At 40.2% G+C, this 22,501-nt stretch overlaps 1 protein-coding gene across 6 annotated transcripts in view; it reads left to right on the forward strand.

The window, feature by feature from the left end:
• The window catches only part of DOCK9 (dedicator of cytokinesis 9), a 189,806-nt gene that overhangs the window by 52,984 nt on the left and 114,321 nt on the right, over positions 1 to 22,501 (forward strand). For all 6 annotated transcript variants that reach the window (XM_025208610.1, XM_025208614.1, XM_025208611.1 and 3 more), the window contains exons 6-13: positions 519 to 614; positions 1,578 to 1,712; positions 6,698 to 6,872; positions 7,694 to 7,761; positions 15,915 to 15,989; positions 16,073 to 16,213; positions 16,582 to 16,785; positions 16,929 to 17,051. In XM_025208610.1, the coding sequence (XP_025064395.1) occupies positions 519 to 614; positions 1,578 to 1,712; positions 6,698 to 6,872; positions 7,694 to 7,761; positions 15,915 to 15,989; positions 16,073 to 16,213; positions 16,582 to 16,785; positions 16,929 to 17,051 (1,017 nt within the window). The remainder of the gene's footprint in view (positions 1 to 518; positions 615 to 1,577; positions 1,713 to 6,697; positions 6,873 to 7,693; positions 7,762 to 15,914; positions 15,990 to 16,072; positions 16,214 to 16,581; positions 16,786 to 16,928; positions 17,052 to 22,501) is intronic.

Here is a 22,501-nt window from a genome sequence, read left to right on the forward strand (position 1 = left end):
AGGGCCCATCCTAAAGACAAGTCCAGTGTGGGGAGGTGGTACAGTATTGACCAAGGCCTTTTACTTAGAAATAATCCTGCCTTGATTTGTGCCAAGGAAGGAAGGCTACTCTGTATACCATGCTGTATAAGATAAACCTTCCATCCCTACCTTCTGGCTTTACTGCCTAATTAAACTTGTGACTTTTTTCTTTTCATTCTTCAGCTTATATTGCGAAAGATGTAGCTTCTCAAAAATTGATTAATTGCTTAATAAGGAATTTGTGAATATATGAGAGACTTGAAGTATATGTGGCTTTAAAAGATGGCAAAGAAGGGAGAAAACATAGCACCCATAGAAATATTCCAATTGGATGATAAACATATCTTAAGGATTTGTGAATCATTAATGGTGCCACAAAGTTATAAATATAGATATTCTTTCTTTTAAAGAACAGATTAATGAATGTCTTCGTTATGTGCAACAGTGTCTCTGGTACAGATCTTTCTTCTTTTTTTTCCCCTCCCCATTCCTCCCAGGATGCAGCATCTTTAGGATCTCAAAAGGGCGGGATAACAAAACAAGGATGGCTGTACAAAGGCAATATGAATAGTGCAATCAGTGTAACCATGAGGGTATGTTTTTGCTAATGTTCTAGTCTCTGAACAAAAAAGTTTATTTATAGATATTTTAGTGTAGTTCTACTTTGAAAAGTACAGTTGGCTTTTATTAAAAAGAGTTTGAGCATGAACCTTCTGCTTAGCTTATTGGAAGCCAAAAACAAACATTTTCAAACTTTCCACTAAATTAAACTAAATAGAGAAAATTCCTTGAAGTTCATGGAATCATGGAAAGAACATTCTTCTGATTAAGTAGGTGCTTTTTATACAATAAATATCCTCGTTATAGCTATGTTATATGGGACTTTTCATGTGCCCAAGTATCCTACATGCCTTGCTTTTCTTCATAAAATACATTACTTCTGTATTGTGCTCATGACAGCCCTACAGGTATAGAGAGTTTTTTAAGTTCTGGTGAAACTGAGTGAGAAGGGAGTACAAATTAACTTTCAGGTCCCAAGTCAAGTTTGCAGACTGTTAGATTAAAAACAAACAAACAACACCCTTCCCCCTCACCCCCCAAAAAAACAACAACCCCAAAACAACATGATTTCTGGTTTCTGCAGTATCTTCGGAGTGGGATAAAACGCACTTCGTTCCTAAATTCCCTTTCATGCTTCGTTTTGTTTATTCAGAATAAAACCTGAAGTCCATGTTCATGTATTATACATAAAGTGTGTTGTTTTGAGTGGGGCTATTTTACATTCCTTTCATCTTGGTCAAACATACATACAGCCATTATAATATGATTCATAAGTTGTTTCCATACCTCCTCATTTGTCAGTATAAAGAAACATTTCCCCCTGTTTTTTGGAAGTAGTTTAAATAGACAGTTAATAGTAGGCAGTTAAATAATAGAAGCTTTTATTTTTAAGGTACGTGTACTTATAGTGTATAATAATACAGCATGATTATAGCAGTTATAGTTTTGTGATAAGAAACTAATAATTAAAGGGAAGATTTACTTGTTTTTACTAGTCATTTAAAAGAAGATTTTTCCACTTAATCCAACTTGGCGATGGATCATATAATCTCAATTTCTACAAAGATGAAAAAATATCTAAAGAGCCAAAAGGATCGATATTTCTGGATTCTTGTATGGGTGTTGTTCAGGTAAATATCATGTATTATTTAATTTTCTTTCTTCTCTTTTTCTGACTGTATGGAGATAAAGGTAGATGACCACATGAGTCTTTAAGGTGCCAGCCTGCCCTGCCTTTTTCCAGGCTGCAGATCAGACTAACTTGGTCAGAGGGGCATAAGCTTTCATAGGCAATGGCCTATTTCATCAAATGCATTTCTGAACAAGTTAGTCTCTTAAGGTGCTGCCCTGCTCTGCTTTCTATATGTAGATAGAAATTGATTTGACCTGTATTTTTCATAATTTAGGAGGAGATATAATAATTAAACATTTACTACATTCATTTAAACAGGTAAAACATGCTACATTTTAGGGGGGGAAAAGGTCAGTTTTTAGGACTCTCTATTTTCAATTTGTAAATTGGTGATTTTGAAAATGAAGAGTCATTGGTGTATTCAATGTGTGGAAAAACACGTGAAGTCAAGCAGGAAGGCAAAAGACATACAAAAAGTTTTAAGAGAGCATGCAAAATGAATGAAAGCATAACAGTAAGTGCCCTTACATTGTGTATTTATCTGGAATGCAAAATATTCTGCATAACTTCTTGTGTGGGATTTTTAGTTGTGGGAGTTGCACCATATTCACAGCCACCTTTCATTTGACCTTTAGAATAGTAACTTTTAAAAATAAATCTTTGAAGAGAAAGACAAGTAAAGTCTTTGGCAAAACATTTTTCAGTAGCAAGGGCCAAAGAAAAGGATTGTTTCCATGCAATTGTGTTGTATGTTTATAGAACAGAATGTAACTGCTTTGTTAGGCAAAGCATACTTAGAAGCAAGTTTGTTTCTAGGCCCTTGGTGTTGAATCTGAATGTATTATCTTCATCTTCATTTGAAAGGTATATCCAATTCTTATGTACGTGCACTTCTGGAAAGCTGGTGGGAGCTGGCAGCAGTTTTCCCTTTAGAAGTGGTCTCTTGTATCCAGTGCATTCATCTTCCTTTTTTCTGTGTCTTGTTGTTGTTGTTTTTTTCAACATATCAAGGCTTCTAAGCCTTGCCACTGTGGCACAGTGGCCTGCCTTGACCTGCACTGCTCCGACTCAGCTAGGTAGCAAGAGGCAGTGGAGAAGCCCAGAGCTGGTCTGTGGAAAGTCTTTCCATGCCCAGCACCCAGCCACGCCAGCTTCCCCTTGCACCCTTTCCCCCATCGCCCAACTGAGCAATAGGGCAGCAATTTAAAAGCCAGTGGCTCAGAGCAGGAGCTCTAGGAAAGTCTCTTCAGCTCAGCTCTCCCTTGCAAACCTGCCATCCAGCTGAGTGGCAGGGTAATTTCAAAGCCAGAGGGTTCAGAAGTGGAGCCTTCAAGTGCTTTCTTTAGCCTGGCTTGGAGCTCCCTGTGAAAAGGCCTTTTGTTAGCCCAGCTTGCAGCTCCCTTTGGTACTACACTTCAGCTTTGTTTTGGGGAGGGTGGCGATTTTAAGAGCTGGCAGCTGGGATTGGGGTCCCCGAGGCCCATGCTCAGCTGCCTGATTTTAAATTGCTGCCTCACCACTCAGCTGGATGGTGGGATGTCCAGGGGCAGCTAGCAGGAGCCAGCTTGGGGAGACTTTTGTGTAGAGCCCTGCTCTTGGCCACTTACTTTGAAATTGCTGCCCTGCTGCTGAGGTGGGTGGTGAAGGTAGCAAAGTGAAGCTGATGGGGCAGACAAAGGCCTTTTTCTTCCCCAAACCAGAGACTGCCCAGACTGGGGAAGAGGCAGGGAACAGTGGTTGCTCTTCCTCTCACCACCTGAAGTAGGAAAAGGTGGGTAGCAGTTGCCCTGCATGCCTTCTCAAGACCAAGGTGACTCTAGTCTCATGAAGGCAAAGGAGCCTTTCCCCTAGCTCCACTCTTTCTGGTCCCCAGGAGGAGTTAAGCTGTGGGAAAGTGTATAGATGTTCAGTCTCCTGGGAGAAACTCTTCCACCAGGACTGATTTAATCCTGGTTGTTTTTTCTCCCCAAGCTAGCCATTCTTTCTCTGGAAGAAAGTCTGAATGTCGGCATACTTTTATTCTGCTCGGAGAATGGTGATTCTCCTGGTAGGAACTGAATGTCTGTACCTGGCCTAAGACTTACTTGGTTTGGAGGGACAGTCTTATGTAATGCAATTGAAACTGTGCAGAAGTATGAAATTAAAAAACAAGACAAAGACAGAAAGAAAGACATCTCATCAGATGTCTCTAACAAAATAGGTTAGAGGAAATGTTTGGAAATATGTTCAAAGGCAGCTTGTGGAAAGGTAGAGGAATTCAGAAGAAAGGTTGCATGTGTCTACACTGGTTCTGGAACTAGCATCATTCCTGCAGAGCTGGTAAGGGAGAGAGGTAGAAATTAATTTATGTATTTTTATTCTTCTTCCCTTGCACCATGATTACTTGTGCAGCTTGGAGTAGGGCAGGATGTGGCCTTAAACTGTGGTTAGTCAGGAAGATGATTATCTAAAAATGGCATGTTTTTAGTAAATAAAACTTCTTCCTCTGTTTATTTAAAGCTAGAACTGATAACTTCTATAACAAAAATATGTTTTTATTCTTAGGTCTTTAGAACCAATTTTTAAGAAAATTAAATGGAACTGTGAATTGTTTCACTTGCAGAGTCAAATTTTGCCATCAGTCACATGTGCTACTGCTTTGAAGGCTGTAGGGTTGGATAGATGCAACTGAAGGCACTTGAGAACAAGGCTTACAAAAATAGTTAATGCATTAATTAAATTAGTATTTATTAATAAAATTGAATAATTATTTGTTAGCTATGTATCCAAAGGAAAGAACAAGATTTGACTCCTAGTCCTCATAGAGAATTCTTACTGATATCCAACCTAAATTTCCTTTGTGGAAATTTAAGACTGGCACTCATCTTTTCCCCAGAGACATAAGATAGCCTATCAACATCCTCTTTATAACCATCCTTCAGGTATTTGCAGACTGTATCAAATCTCTCAGGCCGGAGCCCCTCCTTAATCTTCTTTTTCCCAGGCTAGATAAACCCAGTTCTTCCAGCCATACTTCACAAGTTCTGTTTCCCGGTCCTCTAATCATTTGTTACCATCTGCTGAACACTTCCTAGTTTGTCTACAGCTTTCTTAAAGTGCAGTGACCAAAACTGAATACAGTACTGCAGGTGAGGTCTCACCAATGTTGACTAGAGCAGAAGGATTACTTTCTTTGCAAGCAGCACTCCTATTAAGAAGGTCCAGTATGCTATTGGGGTTTTTTTGTTTTTAGTTTGTTTTTGGGTTTGTTTTTGGGGGGGCGGGGTTGCCACAAGAACACATAGTTTCTGCCACATTACCTAATTTGGATTGCCCTAATCTGCATTAATGTTAATCCTTATTCAATGAGGATTACTTAATTCAGACTGGAGCCAATTTTAATTCGGACTACAGACATCCATTCAGACTATAGTGATGGCTGTAGTCTGAATTAAACATATGAAAACGTATGTCTTCCTAATGTACTGACTTTAGACTAGCAGGGCTAACTACCTCTCTTGGTCCTTCATTCATAATAGTGCATATTTTATTATATCTTGTTAGCTGTAATCAGTGTCCCACATTCTACAATTCCTGAGCCAGAAAATTTTGTAGCAGAATTGTGCTTCAGAATTTAAACTTTAACTAAAAGCAGTATTTTGCTACTAACTGTTATGAAGATAATTCTTATATAATAACAGGCGTAGTCCGTCTGTCTGTCTGTAACGCTCTTGGAGCACTCTGGTTAGTGAAACAACCAATCAGAGTGCAGAGCACCACCATGACAGAGGGTACAAAGCCGGGTGTGAGGTTAGCTGTGCTGGAGGTGGTGGCAGCGTGGGGTGGTGGGTGGTGGCACTCCATCTTCCCCCTCCCGCCCCCCTGTCATTCTTGACGGACAATTCACTAGTTTGAAAATATCTGGCTATGGACCAATACAGTGTGTTTCTTGCCAGCAAATAGCTTCTTGTAGGTGGCCTGAGATGATATATATGACCAGTATGAACCAACCTATTCACTTCTAATGGGAAATTTAAAGATTGCCATCTTGAAGTCCTTTTTTGTTTTACCGGTAACCGTCTGGCAGAACCAGCTTGTTACCAAATTGCTGCCATACCTTCCCTACTAGAAACTACACTACCTTTTCTGTTGTCAAAATTCTCCACTTGCTAAACCACTTTCTTTACATTAATAACACAAAAAACTGTCTAATATTTAATTCTGAAAATCCCAAGATGCAGGGGACGTTGCATTTAATACAAAAATGGTTACTGTATGTGTCCTGTGCTTATTACTTGTTAATTAATTTAAAATGAAGTTGACACAGAATTTTCAGTTGGCTGCACTAAGAATGCATGCTTTGCTAAGGAACTGGGGTCAAGATGACTGCTGAATCTTTTACACCTCAACTATAGTTTAAAAAATGAAGATGTCTGTTCTATTTTGAAAAAGTTGATAGAAGGCGTAAGTCCCGAGGATATTATCTTTTAATAAGTTAATTGAAAATAAGGTACTCAAGTCAGGGGTTGGCACTCTACAGCCTGTGGGCCAGATGTGGCCCCTGAAGAAACTGGATCCAGCCTTTAGCAGCTTGGGGAATCAGGACCATGCTTCAGCCATGGCAGCAGAGGTGTCATTCCTGGGGATTGCCTACCGTGTTCAGTTTCTCTTTGCTGCAGCAGAGGTGGCATCTGCCAGGCAAAACACTTGTGTTTTTCCTACACAGTATTTGCAGATCTCTTTGAAGGAGAGTTTCAAGGGCAGCAGCAGCAAGAGCTGGGTAGTAAGTAGTGGCCTGAGGAGGCAAATAATTTTAAATAGAAAAGTGAAGCAGAAAATTAAAACTGTAGTCTAATAAATAGGCATCTTGTATCTCAATATATAGTTTAATATAGATGAGCCACAGAACTCTAATATTAGACAGAGTTCATCCCCTGGTCCATGAGAAGAGGGGAGAAAATGTAGGTGATATGGAAAGATTTTTTTTTTTTTTTTTTATTGTAGAACAGCCGAGTCAGGCGTTTTGCTTTTGAACTCAAGATGCAAGACAAGAGTAGTTATCTTCTAGCTGCAGACAGCGAACTGGAAATGGAAGAATGGATAACCACTTTAAACAAAATTCTCCAACTAAACTTTGAAGCTGCAATGCAAGAGAAAAGAAATGGAGAATCTCATGAGGGTGAGTAGTATTGCTTAGTGCCTTTGTATTAAACTTATTTGCACAGTACTCGCATCCATACATTTCTTTCCTAAAATAAGAATATGCTTTAGCTGGCAACTACATGCATTTAATTTTTTTGTACTACTGAAAGTCATGGATCACTTTCTGCTCTCAAGAGTCAGTGAGGGTTCTGCCTTTTTTAGCCTTGTTTGTATTAAAGCTTCTCCTGTGTCATTTTTATTGATTTTAATTAGAGCAATACCGGTACACTGTAGGGGGAGTCTTCACTGCTATAGGTGCACTGAGTTAAGCCGTTTTTCTTTGTGCTGATTTTTACTCTCATAGTACACTGGCATACTTATTCTGTGTGTTTTACTGAGGTGTACCATAGCAGTGGCAGGAACTGTTGGTAGACTCTCTGAATTCCAGATGTTTTTCACAGAGGCATTTTCTACTGGGGGGGGGCAGAAAGTTAGAGTAGTGCAGCTTTTGCATGTTCATAAGCCCTTCAATCTAATTAGATTGAACCTTAGGTGCTATGTATAGTGTTAAACTTTTAGTGTCGGTGTAGAGAAACAAAATGGAAGTAGCTCCTGCTTTATTGCATAACAGAATTTCAATAAATTCCTTTGCTGAATTAGGAAAAGTGGACAGGAAGTAGTTGCATCAAAACTGAAAAAGTGGGCAATCACTCAGAGTTCTTTTCAATTTTATAATTAGCAAAACTTACTACTGTGAAGGAAGTAGTAATTACAGTCATGCACTAGTTGTTGAAAATAAAACCATTTTCTTTAGTTAACAACTGTTCAGTTATAAAATTGTTCACTGTATTATTGCAGATGATGAACAAAACAAAATGGAAAGCTCTTCATCCAGTTTAGACAGCTACTTCCCTGAAATAACCAAGGTACTGTATTCTTCTGCTGTAGCTTGTATCAGTGTTTGGCATCCAAAAATAACTATTTGTTTCTGTCATGGAGGCACTTGGTATCCTATTAAGTTATTCCTCTGAGTTCTCTGTCATGGGGGTTGTCCTCTTAGCACTTACTACTTCATAAAGTTCCTAAATCCAAGTTCCCAGTTTCTACAATGTTAACTCCTCTGCAAGACAATGAAAGTAGTACCTTGTTCCATGTACTAAAGAATACTTTGGTTAATTGGTTATTAGCCAGGTAAGTGCTTTTGTGTATAAATAAAATGCTGCATGGTTAAGTGGCTGAATTATAAAGCTGGCTTGCTTCTCAAATAATATTTACCTTTTCTGAACTTCTGAAATGATTTCCTGTTAACTTCCCATATTTCTGAACTCATGACTTAAAGCTGTGAGCTATGGGACTCTTCAGCCTGGAGAAGCACAGGCTCAGGGGTGACATGATGGCAGCCTATAAGTATATAAGGGACATGCATCAGGATCTGGGGGAACGCCTGTTCACCAGAGTGCCCTAAGGGATGACAAGGTCCACTGGTCACAAACTCCTCCAAGACCGTTTTAGGCTGAACATAAGGAAGAACTTCTTTATGGTCCTAGCCCCCAAGACCTGGAATACACTTCCCCCAGAGGTGGTGCAAACACCTACTCTGAACTTTTAAGAAACATTTGGACACTTACCTTGCTGGGATCCTTTGACCCTAACTGACTTCCTGCCCCTGGGGCAAGGGGCTGGACTTGATGATCTTCCAAGGTCCCTTCCAGCCCTAATGTTTATGAAATCTATAAATCTTTTATTAGACCAACTAAAATAGTTGGAAAAATTCTTCTTTGCAAGCTTTTGGGTACAAACACCCTTCTTCAGGCAGAGGAGGCCTCTGCAGTTGTTTTGTGCTCTTCCTAGATGGGATAGAATAGAAATCCAGAGGCTAGTATGCAAGAATGCCAGCCAGTGAAAATGCAAATTGTGGCAGACAAATGGGTGAGAAACAGGCAAGGTGCAGGCATGGGAAATGTTGATCTGGTGGTAAGATGCAGCTGGTAAATAGTAGAGATGTTACCTGGGGTATCAGATGTTAAGCAAGTTATGTGCCATAAATCCAATGTCTATATTTAGTCCATGTTTTTTCGTATCCAGTAGGTTGATGAAGTGAAGTTCATAGGCTCATCTGCAAAAAGTGTTTTTAAATTCCCTTTGAGGATTAGAACTGAGGGATTGGAGAGAGAGTGGTTATCTTGTGAGAAATTTGCCTCCACATTTCTCTGTGTGCCCACATACTCTTCCTGGATGGGATAGAATAGAAGCCTCTGGCCCATCCAGAGTACACAACAACTGCAGAGCCTTACTCTGCCTGAAGAAGGGTATTTGTACCCAAAAGATTGCAAAGAAGTTTTTTCCAACTATTTTAGTTGGTCTAATAACAGATATTTGTTTTCTGGGTCTTCTTAAAAGCAAATTAGCTCCTTTATATGCATATGTGTTCAGCATTTTAAATATTTACATTCATGTAAGTTCCATTTGCACTTTTATCCTAAAGTATATTAATAGGCTCAATTGAAATGAATTGAATTTGACCAAGGAAAAAAAAAAAAGTAGCAGCAGCAATTTCCACAAGTGTTTCAGCTCTCAGGAGACTGACAGTATGAAAAACTTTCCATCAGATGTAGCTTATATAAGGCTATAATGTACATTAGACAGCAAAGTATGCTTACATGGTAAAGTTTTGAAAGGGAATTAGATGGTGAATTCCTAAGTGTTACTCATCTCATTACTAGTGGGGTGGGTTTTCATTACATTGCTATTCTGCTGTTATTTTGTAAGTATACACCGGCAAGCTACTGCTCAAAACCACTCCTTCGTACCACCCCCTGCTTATAGAGTAAGTTTAGAATGATATTGCATCTATTATAGAAAATTATTTTAGATGTATAAAAGTAAAGCTGTTATACGTTGCAGCCCAAAGTAGGAAAAGCCAAATCTTTAACTCTGTGGACACGTCTACACATGCAGTTTATGCGTTTGAATTTACTGTGCAATAAATTCAGCTGCATTAAACTGCTCCTAGCCTCACGTCTACACGTGCGTCCAGGTCAGGAGTAAGTTGAGCCCAACGAACAACCTAGTCTGACTCTGGGGCGGCTTCCAGCCATGCGATCTCTGGGCCATCCCTGAGCTCTGGGTTCAGGTGGGAGCTGACCCTGAGCTCCATGCAGTTGGAATGGAAATGAAATTATCTAGATTGAGGCCCTATCAACATTTAAAATATAAATTTTTCCCTTGCACCATTCTAAAGAATTGAAGTAACTAGTTACGTTAATCTGTGAAAAACCTATTTCATCTTTCATATCTTCCATAACCTTTTTATTTTCCATATAAAATCTAAAAATGAATGTTCAGAACTCGAGATGACTTTGGAATGTAGTTTTTTTTGGTCTATTTAGCAACTACATATTAAAACATTTTAGTGCTAGAAATGCTAATTCCTGTTCTATGAATTTCTGATGGACGTTGCATTGGCTCTTTTTCCTATATATTTGTTTCAGTATCTTTTCTGCTAGGTTGTCTGGCAGATACATTTATCCATTCCACTTTACATTTTTGTTTTCTTCAAAATAATTCTCCAGAACCTCTTGTTTCTTCTGTCCTACTCTTGTTCTTCCTTGCTAGTTAAATGAGATCTTGCATAGCTTCATCTGATATTTTCCTTCTAGAAATCTACGGGTTTTTTCTTGTTCGGAGACACAAAAAAAACAACTAATTTTGTAACTTTTCAGTACGGCACTAGCTGAACTTTTACTAAACTAGGTCTACAGTGTCAGATTCTCTGGGGTCTTTAACCTCAGTTTTTCACCTGCATCATATTTCAGTTTTAGTTCACTGCTGCTTGCTGTAAATGATATATTAATCTATTGCTTCCCCTGTAACAAGATGCCAGGCAACTTCATGTAAGGCACTGGGCTGTCTTTACTTGCTAATTGGTGCTCTGCTTTTCTTTTTACATCCAATTCTTCTGTTTCCTATCACTGCCTTTTTTCTTGTAATAGAATTATTGCCAAACAGGATACGATGAACAGGAAGACTGTTTTGGTACAAATATACTTTACAATACTCAACATATGCTGCTTCTAATGTTGTATGTTAACCTTTTAAACTGGTACGTTAGGCTTATTGCATTGTTATAGTAACAGATGTTACATGCTTCAACATTTCCAGTAGTTTTTAAAGGCTTTTATCACTATTAAATATTAACATTCTGGATAAGTCTTATTTAATTCTAGTGATCATTACTTAACTACACGCAGTGGATGTGACAACTTCATTAATGTAACTTTCCATTCCCCCATATTTTAGGAAATTACGGGGGATGGGTGTCCAAATACCTAGAGAGCAGAGAAACATTTAGGGGTATTTTTTATTTTTAATGCTTCATTTTATCTGTAAAATAATAGGAGCTTTTGGTAGGTGTCTATTTACCTCCCATTCCCAGAATTTCTGAGTACCTCACTTCAACTTTGTGAGGTAGAAGTATTACAATTTTCATTTTATAAATGTAGGAAGCTAGGGCCCTCTGGAGCTGTGTTGATTTTACTTCAGCTTTTGCCCAGTAAGTGGCAGAAACTGCTTTTATCATATTCTCACATATATAATGTGTACACCAATTTCCAGCAGCTGCTTCTTAGGGGAAAAGCTTGTGTTGTATGTGATTTAAAATACACTGTATCTTTCAAGTGCTATTCATCTATTTTGTCTCTTCTTGACTGTCTCCCTTTCACTAATGTAAAATAGTGGCCAACCTTTAATTTCCTCTTTTTTTTTTTTTTTTTTTTGGCATGTCCAAATGCTTCATGTGACCAAAATTAAACTCCTGATCTTTCCCTCAAAACTCTTCACTATCTCCCCTTTCTCAGTCACTGGATAAAACCCTAATATCCTCTCAGTGCTTTAAGTGTATGCATTTTTTTCCATTTTTGACTGACTTGTTTCTTTGATCTGCCTATCTTGTGTCTAAATCCTCTATTTCCTTTTTGCACAGTGGTTAGGTACAAACACTACAGATGAACAAGTAGAAGTGGGAAACCAATCTAAATCTGTAATGAAACAGAGGTTTAGTGCATATAGACAGGTTTAAAAATGGTGGAATCTGGTCTAAGGTAGACCTGGTTGGATGTAGTATCAAATTTAATTGATTTAGATTAGACTGGTCTATCAGACTTCTGTCTCCAAAGTCCAGATTTTCTTTTTGATTATACCTCCAGAACTTGAGTTGAAGCATATTTGTTGGCTAGTGTTGTCTCTCCCTTTCACAGAAGTGCCTACAGTTTCAGTCCCCTCAAGTACATTCAAAATACTTCTGTCACAGTTGTCTCCCTAGATTATCATCAGGGATCCAGGTTGAATGCAGACTTTCTCCTTTATAGGAGAAAAACCTGGGAAACTGCAGGTTTCCCCTTGTAGGCTAGCAGAGTTCCAGCCTGCAAGGGACTGCTTGGGGCTGGGGAGAGTGGGAGGAGGCTGATCAGATGCATGGGGCACCATGAGTATGTGTGAGCGCGACCACATGCATGTGGCCAGCAATACAGCTCTAGGCAGTGTGGTGGAGAGCAGCTCCCCCATCTGACTGCAGGTAAGTTTATGGCAGGGGGGCATAGGCAATGCATGGCAGGAGGGGGTGAGGTGTGCAGATTGAGGCAGCGGTTCATGCCAAACCCCCATAGTGAGGAGGGAGTGGGGCAGGGTTGGCAGCTGGGGGTGCTGCTGAGCCAGGACAGTGCATGGGGCCCAGGGCCAGATCAGGAATGTGTGGCTATGGAGCCCAACCAGGGAGCAGGATGGGACCCCAGGCAGCCTGTTGGGGGGTGTGGGGGGCTGGCTCCCCACCACTTTGTGCACTCCCAGAACAGGGTCAGGGTCAGGCTGATGCCCACGGGAGGCATGGAGGGGCACATGCCCCCCCCCCCCCCCCCCAATTTGTGTGTCCACAATAGGACACAGGGCTACAGCCTGGCTAGACCTGCATGAGGCCACCTCCACAGCCTAGCTGGTAGGACCCAGTGTGGGAGGGCATAGTGAGGTGTTGAAACTCATTGCTTCTACTGCCCCCAGGATCTTCATGCCAGCTGCACCACCAGCAGTGTCAGGAGTAGTAGATCGGGAAGGGGGACCACAATGCCCTCACCTCCTCCAGCCACTTGCATGCCAGGACACAGATCTAACCTGGAGGGAAGGTGGGGTGGGGGACAGTGTGGACACCCTGAGGAGAATGGTGGCAGTGGTTGGACCATGGCAACAGAATACAGCTATGGTTGGACACCCCTCCTGCCCCATACAGAACCCCCTTGCCCCACATCCCATCCTCACCCCCACATTGGGAGGCTGGGACCTGGGGGTGGGGGGCAGTGGGTCAGGAGTGTGGGGCACCAGCAGGGCAGGGAAAGGTGGGGGGCAGCAGGTTGGGAGCAACGAGCACTGACAGAGCTGTGGGGGCTGTGGCTTGGGAGTAAGAGGTACCAGCATATCAGGGAAGCTCAGCACCACAAAGCAGCAGTGGGGGGCAGGCAGCTGCAGCTGGACCCACATCCTGGTGAGCAAAGGGGGCAGGGGGAGCTCTGATTTTCTGTGATTAAACTCAAATCAAACACCAAATTATATAGATATTTGGAATTTATTGTATTATAATGATAGAGGCACTGTTAGGCTTTCAAATTGCTTTAAAATTGTAAACATATCAGTACAACATTGTGTTCAGCTGATACCTATATGTATAGTGGTGTTTCATTTTAATCATGGAAAAACACAGATTTTGGAGTTTTTAATCACAGAATTTCGGATTTTTAAATAGAGAAAAACCAGGTTCCCTGTTCATCATTCGGACTAAGGCACTGTCTTCTTCAGTTTCCTCCATTGACTCCTCCACTTTTAGCTAATCAGAATCACAGTCCGAAGACTGTTAAAGTGTTCACAGTTTAGTTTTGTCCCATCATTCCTTTTATTTTACAGTTGACATCTGTTTTTACTTTGCCAGTTAATTGTCTGAATCTCTTTTGTACTCTCATACTTTACCTGGCACATAAGAACAGCTTGAACTCAAATCCACAGAAATATCCAAATCTTTATTCTCCAAGCTCTTCCTCAAAACTCAGGTCTTCTGTAGTGATTATGGCAAACTGTTGCCTGACCCCATGCAGGCAGATTATGTACTGAGTAACTAAGTTTTGTGTATGCTATAATTTTTTTTTAATACCTTCTTTCTCCCATTATCAGCAAGTACTTCCTTGTTTGCTATGGTTCCTCTCCTCCATTTGAGACCTGTAAGATCTTTAAGGAATGGGTTACAAATTTTCTATATTTGTCCAATCCTTCCTAGTCCTGACTGAGGCTCATAGGTGCTGTCACAATAGACATATTACCAGCCAAACTTATTATGTAAGACATTCCTGTAGCAACAGAAGCTGTTGTTGCAAGTGGAAATGTAGGTGGTCTTTGCAGTCATCTGTTAAAATGTAATCCATGCTGTTTTTTCATTTTAAAAAGAGAGAGTCCTGTATTAAAATCATATGTCCCTTTTCAGACGATCACACTTCTAGAGCAGGGGTTGTCAACTGGGGTTATGTGTACCCCTGAGGGTACTTGGGATGGCCCCAGGGGGTATGTGTGGCGGCACGGGGAAGCAGTGCATGGTGGCAGGCACCACATGCGAGCTCCCAGCTCCCCACCACTGCCGTTTACCACTCCGTGCCACTGCTGCACACCACTTCCCTGCACTGCCACATGCCTCCGGCAGCACCCCCGCCCCTCATCTAGAAGGGGGTATACTCCAGAAGGGGTATCCATCAGAAGGGGTACACTCCTTAAAAAAAGGTTGAAAACCCCTGTTCTAGCGCATTAATTGTACTGCATTTCTAATTTGTCTTATGTATTTATCCAACTGTCCAGTGCTCAAGATACACATTTGCCAATTACTTTTAAAAGAAAAAGTATAGAATGGTAAATGAGCTCTCTCATGGAACAGGAAAACTAGTTTTATCTCGGCTTATCACACATTCTATTTTACTTCTGATGTTTTTTTCTTTTAGTACTAACAAATAAGTGCTCATAATTCCCAGTGATTAAACATTCCGAGGAGTACTCAGGACTCATCTCAGCAATAGAAAGTCATAGTTTCATAGTTGGTAGGGTCAGAAGGGCCCTGAGCAGATCATCAAGTCCGCCCCCCTGCCATGGCAGGAAAAAGTACTGGGGTCAAATGACCCCAGCGAGGTGTTCGTCTAACCTCCTCTTAAAGGCCCCCAGGGAAGGAGCCAGCACCACTTCGCTTGGAAGTTGGTTCCAGATCCTAGCCGCCCTGACAGTGAAGTAGCGCCTCCTGAGGTCTAGTCTGAATCTACCCTCTGCCAGCTTGTGACCGTTATTTCTAGTCACTCCTGGTAGTGCTTGGGGGAACAGGGACTCCCCCAATGCCTGCTGGTCCCTTCTGACTAGTTTGTAACAGGCCACTAGATTCCCCCCTCAGCCTTCTCTTGTGGAGGCTGAACAGGTTCAGGGCCCTTAGCCTCTCCTCGTAGGGCCTGCTATAAGTCAATCTATAAATGTTTTTTTTTTTCCTTACCACGCACAGGAAAACCATCTTTTTAGCACTAGGAGGTCAAGGAATTTGCTATGATTGTGATTCTTAACATAGTTAGCTTGTGGCTTCCTGAGTCATCTTATGGCTTCAGTGTAGTTCTGAACTTTAACCTACATGAGAAGATAATTGTGTGTGTGTGTGTGTGTGTGTGCTGGGTGTGTAAAGTAGCTTTGTTAAAGCTATTCAATATTTAAGGATGAAAAGCATTTTATAAGAGCCAAGTAGGATGAATTTTTGGTCATAATTTATGGGAGGTACTTTTTTGTTAGAGGAAAATTGGGGCTACAAGCTCACACTTCACCATTTCTGATTTAAGCATGATAGATAAACCTTAAATTGGGAAGCCACATACTAAACTCAGTGAAGTGGGGAGAGAAAACTTGGATTAAAACTAAATTACTTAGAGCAAAATGTTGCTGGAAAAAGAAAGCTTAAAATCACCCATATTTAACCATGATAATTGCATATATATATTTATTAAAATATAACTCTCTTTATTTTTGACAGAGTACCAGAGAAGCAGAAATCAAATTAAAAAGTGAAAGCAGAGTTAAACTTTTTGCCTTGGATCCAGATGCCCAGGTTTGATATTTTAACAGAAAACCATCTTTTTATGTTACCTGTCATAAAACAGGAAATATTTTAATTTTAGTTTTCTTTTAAAGAAACTTGACTTTTCGGGCATTGAACCAGAAGTCAAGCCATTTGAAGAGAAGTTTGGGAAAAAGATTCTAGTGAAGTGTAATGATTTATCTTTCAATCTGCAAAGCTGTGTTGCTGAAAATGAAGAGGGACCAACAACAAATGTAAGTTCTTTATGTGAATACTTTGTCTTTATGTAACAATCACATACATGGTAGTTAATGCCTTACTATCAGCATTACTTGGCAGTAGATCAAGAAATCTCAGCTAACTATCAGGTTAAACATAGTAACTGGTGTTGGTTAATCCATAAGTTTAAAAAGCAAGAAAACAAAAAGCATACAGCCTTTTCATCTGGCCTCTCTGGCCTGTTTATGAAAGCAGTTTGTTTTTTCATTGTATGTTACATCCTGTACATAGTACAGGAATTTTGGGAATTTTTTGTAATGTATAACTGTATGTCTGTAAAAATTTGCAAATAAATTTGCTGGGAGTGTTCAATGATAACACTTTTACACTTTCTAATGTCTAGGTAGAACCTTTCTTTGTCACATTGTCATTGTTTGATATAAAAAACAATCGGAAGATTTCAGCAGACTTTCATGTTGATTTGAATCACATCTCAGTGAGGCACATGATATCAAATACTCAAGAGCAACTGTTGAATGGCAGTGACGATTGTTTACACAGGGTTCAAGACATTATTCATGAGACCATGTTGCAGTATCCAAAGCAGGTAAGAAAAAACAATGTAAAATTCTTATTTAGGATAAAGATAGAGGTTGTTTTACATGCATTCAAATAGCTTTATTTTCCTGGGTATACAGCAAAAAAGTCTTCATATTTTGTGTACTCTATGTAATTGCTTTCTTCTTTTAGGGAATATTCTCAATCACGTGTCCACATCCCGAGATATTTCTTGTGGCTAGAATAGAAAAAGTATTGCAGGGAAGTATTACCCATTGTGCTGAGCCATACATGAAAAGTACAGATTCTTCTAAGGTACTGTAATGGTTTTAATATGTATTAGTAACATTCTTGGGGGGAAAATAGATACTTTGGATATGTGATACTTCATTATGAAGTATCATAATAAAATCTTCTTAAATGTTGAGACTAGCTTATCTACAGTGCTTTCATAAACTAATTGCTGTTCCATAACTAGACTTGACAACTTGCATACCGTTTCAATGCTAAAACTTCAGTGTGTGTGTAAATTCTGACCAAGATCAGATATTTGGAATTATCTGCATCATTTCAGGTTTCCATTTTTAATTTATTTGTAAAAAAAAAAAAAAAAAATCTAAAATTTTCTAATTTGCATTCTAAACGTTGTACAGTTAAATTCTGTAAAATCAATTATTGGAAGAAATAAAGTAATGTTTGTAGGTGATAGTCATATAGAAGATTATATTTACATGCATCCACATTTTGTTTACTTTCTAAAATGTACCCTTTTGGGGGGGAAATGTATGGTGTTCAGGCATGAGGACTATAGGTGGTAAAGCATCAGCATATCTGATACAGTTCCTGATAGCTACTCTTGATACATTTTTCCAATTTTCCATTGCACAAAATGGAATGGGGAAGAGAGAGTTTCAAACGAGAGTATTATTTAGACAAATGGTGATATTTGCTACCATTGAATATGAATGTTTAATGCATCCTTCTTAAATCATCAAGAAGCAGTTTTTAAAGCGTACTCTGACTAATAGTCAGTGAAAGACTTCAGGAAACAAAACAAAAAAAAAATCACTGAATAATTTTTGGTGTCCCTATATAAATCCCAGAGAGAAGATTGATTTCAGCCTGCAGTATTCTTTCTTTGAAGTTAGTACCCCTCTCTAGAACTGGAATCAGGGGCTGCGTCCAGACGAGCATGGCCATGCGGTATGTGGCACCTCAGACATGTCTATGGCACCACATACCACATGTTCAGGTGTTCTCTGTGCTGCAAGGGAGCATCACAGGGGATATCCAGGGGTCAGAAAAAAACAACAAAAAGGTGGAGTGGCACACATGGAGGCAGCATATGCTATTCAAAACCAGAGCCAGGCTGGTGAGAGCCATGCTCTGGCCACTGGCCAGGCTCCAAGCAGCAAGATTGCCACTGCTGCAGTGCTGGGAGACCCCCAGAACCCCAGATAAGGCTGCTGGGGCCAGCCCAGTGCTGGCCCCAGTCTCCCCTACCCAACCCAGGCTAACCTATCACATGCCAGAGGGTGCACGGCACAGGCATTTCCTGGGGAAAACTAGTGGTGGCACAGAGTGGGCCACTGCTGGTAGTCCGCAGGGAACCAAATGTCCACTCTTGTGTGGATGCAGCCAGGTTGTATTTTATTATAGATGTAGTTCACAACACCCACAAAGCAGGTGTTTATGATGTTGTATTTAACATGTCTGTTCTTAAAGTTATTGATAACTTGGGTTTGGTTTTTTTTCAATTCTTACTCTGCTTCAGGTCGAATTTATTTGTTTGAAAGTTTAAGCAAAATAAAATGAGCGGTGCTGCCAGATCCTATAGACTACCTGCATTTCACTTGAAAGAGTGCATTCCAATGCTGTACTAGCTAGTGGTCACAAAAGAAAAAGACAAAACGGACCCTTTTGGCTGGAGGCAGATTACTATTTCTTCTTTTAGCTTTGTTTCCCTGAGTAGTGCAAATTGGTACTTTGAACAAAGAATTACAGATCAGGGCTCCATACTTGTTTATCTCTGAAGCTACAAGTATAATTCCCCCCATTTTATAAATGGAATAGCTGAGAATTATTTCACGGGCAGGCTGGCAGTGCTCTTTCTATACCAGATTTAAGGCATACTGACTAGGAATGGATATGCCAGATCTGTGGGTTGTTAACCCACACTCCTTTTTATAGCTGGAGATAGAACTCAGGCTGTCTGATTCTCCACATATGTTTATTAAGTCAGTGGTTTTCAAGCTGTTTAGATTCAAAGCAGCCCTCCTTAACTTTTCTGAATTTAGTGGTACCCCATTTAGAATCTAATTTCTCTTGTTTTTTGACTATGCAATAATAATAGAGAAATTCTTCTGTTGCAGAGAACTGAGAAAAACTGCAACAGGCCAGAGGCAGACAAGGTTCTTTGAGTGAATCTGATATCTTTTATTAGACCAACTTAAATAGTTGGAAAACAATTATTAAGCAAGCTTTCAGGTTCAAAAACCCTTCATCAGGCTAAGGAAGTTTCAGCAGTTGGTGTGTGCTCTTCCTGGATGGAATGAAAAGTAAAAAAGCCAGAGATTGGGCTGGTATGCATACAAGACAGGTAGTCAGTGAAAATGTAGATTGAGGAGTCAATGGGTGAGAGACAGGCTGGGGTGCAGGGGTGGGGTGGGGGGAAAGAGAGAGAAGGGGCATGAATAGTGGAGAGATACCTGGGGAGTCAGATGTCATGCAGGTTTATAATGCGTCATAAATCCAATGTCTATATTTAGTCCATGATTTTTAGTATCCAGGAGGTTGATGAAGTGGAAGTCATAGGCTCGTCTCTGGGAAGTGTTTTGTAAGTTTCTTTTGAGGATCAGGACTGAGAGATTAGAGAGAGAGTGGTTTTCTTGGGAGGAATGTGCCTCCACAGGTAATTGGGTATTCCTGTCTTTGATAGATTTCCGGTGTGCATTCATTCTGGTGTGCAATTGTTGTTTGGTCTCTCCTACGTATTTTCCATCAGGGCATTTGGTGCATTGGATGAGGTATATTACATTTCTGACGGTGCAGCTGTAAGATCCAGGGATGCTGATGGCTCTGTTGTGGGGTGTAGTAATAGTGTGGGTGGTGGAGATGTGTTGGCAGGTTTTGCATTTCTTGTCATGGCACGGTCTGGATCCTTTTGGTGTGTTCTGGGCTTGAGGAAGTTTGCTTCTGGTGATGAGGTTCACAAAGTTCGGTACTTGTTTGAAGGCCAGGATGAGTGGCTCTGGGAAGATCTTTTTAAGAATAGGGTCTCTTTCTAGTATGGGTTGCAATTGTTTGAGGATTTTCCGTACAGGTTCGAGGTAGGGGTGATACGTCATAACCAGCGGTGTGCAATTTGCGGAGGGTTTTCTGCTGTACTGCAGCAGTTCTTCACGTGGTATCCGGGTGGCTCTTTCAAACGTGCGATCTATCTCTGGAGGAGCGTCCTTGTTGGGTGAAAGCCTTATTAAGATTGGTGAGGTGGCAATTCCGGGTGTTCTCTTCAGTGCAAATGAGGTGGTATCTGAGGGTCTGGCTGTATATCACAACTTTTTTGGTGTGTTTAGGGTGATTGCTGGTTCTGAGCAGATATATAAAGAATTTGTGTGTGAGGACAAAGCAGGGGAGTACAAAAGAAACGAAGCAGTGTCCTCATTGGTGATAATGTTCTTTCTGGCTTGTAATCCATCCTCACAGGGCAAGTTGATGTACAGAGATGTAACATGGATGGGACTTAATACGGTGTTTGCTGGAAGCTTGTCAATGAGTACAGTTCTTGAAGAAATCTGCTGCAGCTTTCAAACAGTTGGCAGTTTCAGTGGCACATGGGCATAGGATAAGGTCAATATAGCTCAAAACTCCCTCTATGATGGTGCCAGTGCCAAAGAAAATGGGATGTCTTGGGTTGCCAGGTTTGTGGAACTTAGGCGATAAGTAAAAGTTGCCTAGCCTTGGGTCCTGGGATGTGGAAGCAGTTTCTCCTGTTTCCAGAGGTAGTGTTGTTAAGTGGTCATTTTATTCCTCTTGGTCTTGTGGAGTTCTCTCTCTCTAAAACTCTGTGTCTTGGCTTCCTGTGTGTATGCTGTTTTGTCCATGAAAACAGTAGCACCCACCTTATCAGCTTGTTGTATGATAAAATTAGGGTTGTTTTTAAGGGTGATTATGGCTCTGTTCTGCAGGGCTAAAGTTGTAACACACGTGGCGGTGGTGTCTGGAACGCCTAGATTGGGCATGGAGGTAGAAATAGTTTATAAGCAGGTCCAGAGTAGGGCTGTGGCACTCAAATGAAATCCTGGAACTGTCTTTTTGCTGTCTATGGGCCCAGCCTGTGGTGGGTTGATCATTGCATTGCTCCTTGTCATTGAAATAATCCCTCCAGTTTTAGGCATTAAGCATTTTTTAAATATTTTACACAATAAAATAATTACTTATTTTAAGCAATAATTTATTAGAACAGTGAACAGAGACACTTCAGTCTTCAAGAGATCACATACTTATGTTAATTAATAAAAACAAGTTAACTATTGTTGTGAAACAACAAAATTGCATTAAAAAAACTAACAAATTTTTAGAACGATCAATTTTAGGTAAGTGTAAATGTGAATGATATTCAAAAAGAACAGTTCTTTTCTTTGACTTCTGTTCTGAAACCTCAGTCATCCTGAAGTTACTAAACAAACAAACAAACAAAGCAACTATAAAAGACAAAAATCAGTTTTTAAAATGCAATTATGCTAAGCAGGCAGCAGGCCAACTCTTCAAGCATTTTGCTGTTTGCATTTGGAGATGCCAGCAATCATAGCAGATGGCTAGTAGGAGAAGCTTTTTTATGCTGCTGGTTTTGGTACTCTTCCCTCACCACAGAATAGCTTTTGCAGCCTCATGTGGCTTAACGGGTGGAAGAAAAAGTTGGCTAGAAGAGCTCAAAAGAGAGGAGCAGGACACAGGATACCTGTGCTTAAATTGAGTGTTTGTATATATCCTGAATCCTGTAGGACTGAAAAGCAAGGTGTGCAGTCCTGCTGCCTTTCTTAATGGGACACTATAATGCACCAATATGGGTAGACCACCTCCTACACAAAAACCATTTTAGCTTCATGGAATATTTGACAGGAGAATTTTTTTACTATAGTCAAATAATAAGTAGCCAGTTGCCCAATTATTTGATGTTATTTGACTGGTTGATCTCAGGGTACCTCAGGTGCCCTGGCACCTTGGTTGAGAAACACTGTACTACATCCTTCTTAGATACATGCATAGAGTTTACATATGATGCTGGGCAAGGCTTTTTATGAGGAAACCAAATTAAAGTTGTATTTCCAATGTTAATTCTTTTATGCAACTTTTAAATGCTCAGTTTTGTGAATGTAACATTCTGTTAGCTTAGGGTTCCTATATGTAATGCCATATACTTTATGACACCTAGAACTCTCGTGCATACCTTTCTGATCCAAGTGATGCAATTTCTTACTGTCAAATCCCTGTAGAGTTTAGTAGGATCTTAAAGCACATTACCTCAGCATTGCATTTTATTACATTCTATCTCATTTGTTAATTTCATGCAGTTTGATAATCGTTAGAAATGTTTGTACAATTGCAAATGAACATGTAACAAAACATTTCTTCCTCCTTGTGGGAGATATTGTAAATAATATTAACAGAACAGCTGTGGAAGGCACCTGAATTGCAAAAATAAGTTCCCTTCCTGCAGAATCAATATAATGCCAGAGAGAGGTGATGCAATTAGTTCAGGGAAA

Source organism: Alligator sinensis, unplaced genomic scaffold, assembly GCF_000455745.1.
Source record: "Alligator sinensis unplaced genomic scaffold, ASM45574v1 scaffold744_1, whole genome shotgun sequence".
Lineage (NCBI taxonomy): Eukaryota > Metazoa > Chordata > Crocodylia > Alligatoridae > Alligator > Alligator sinensis.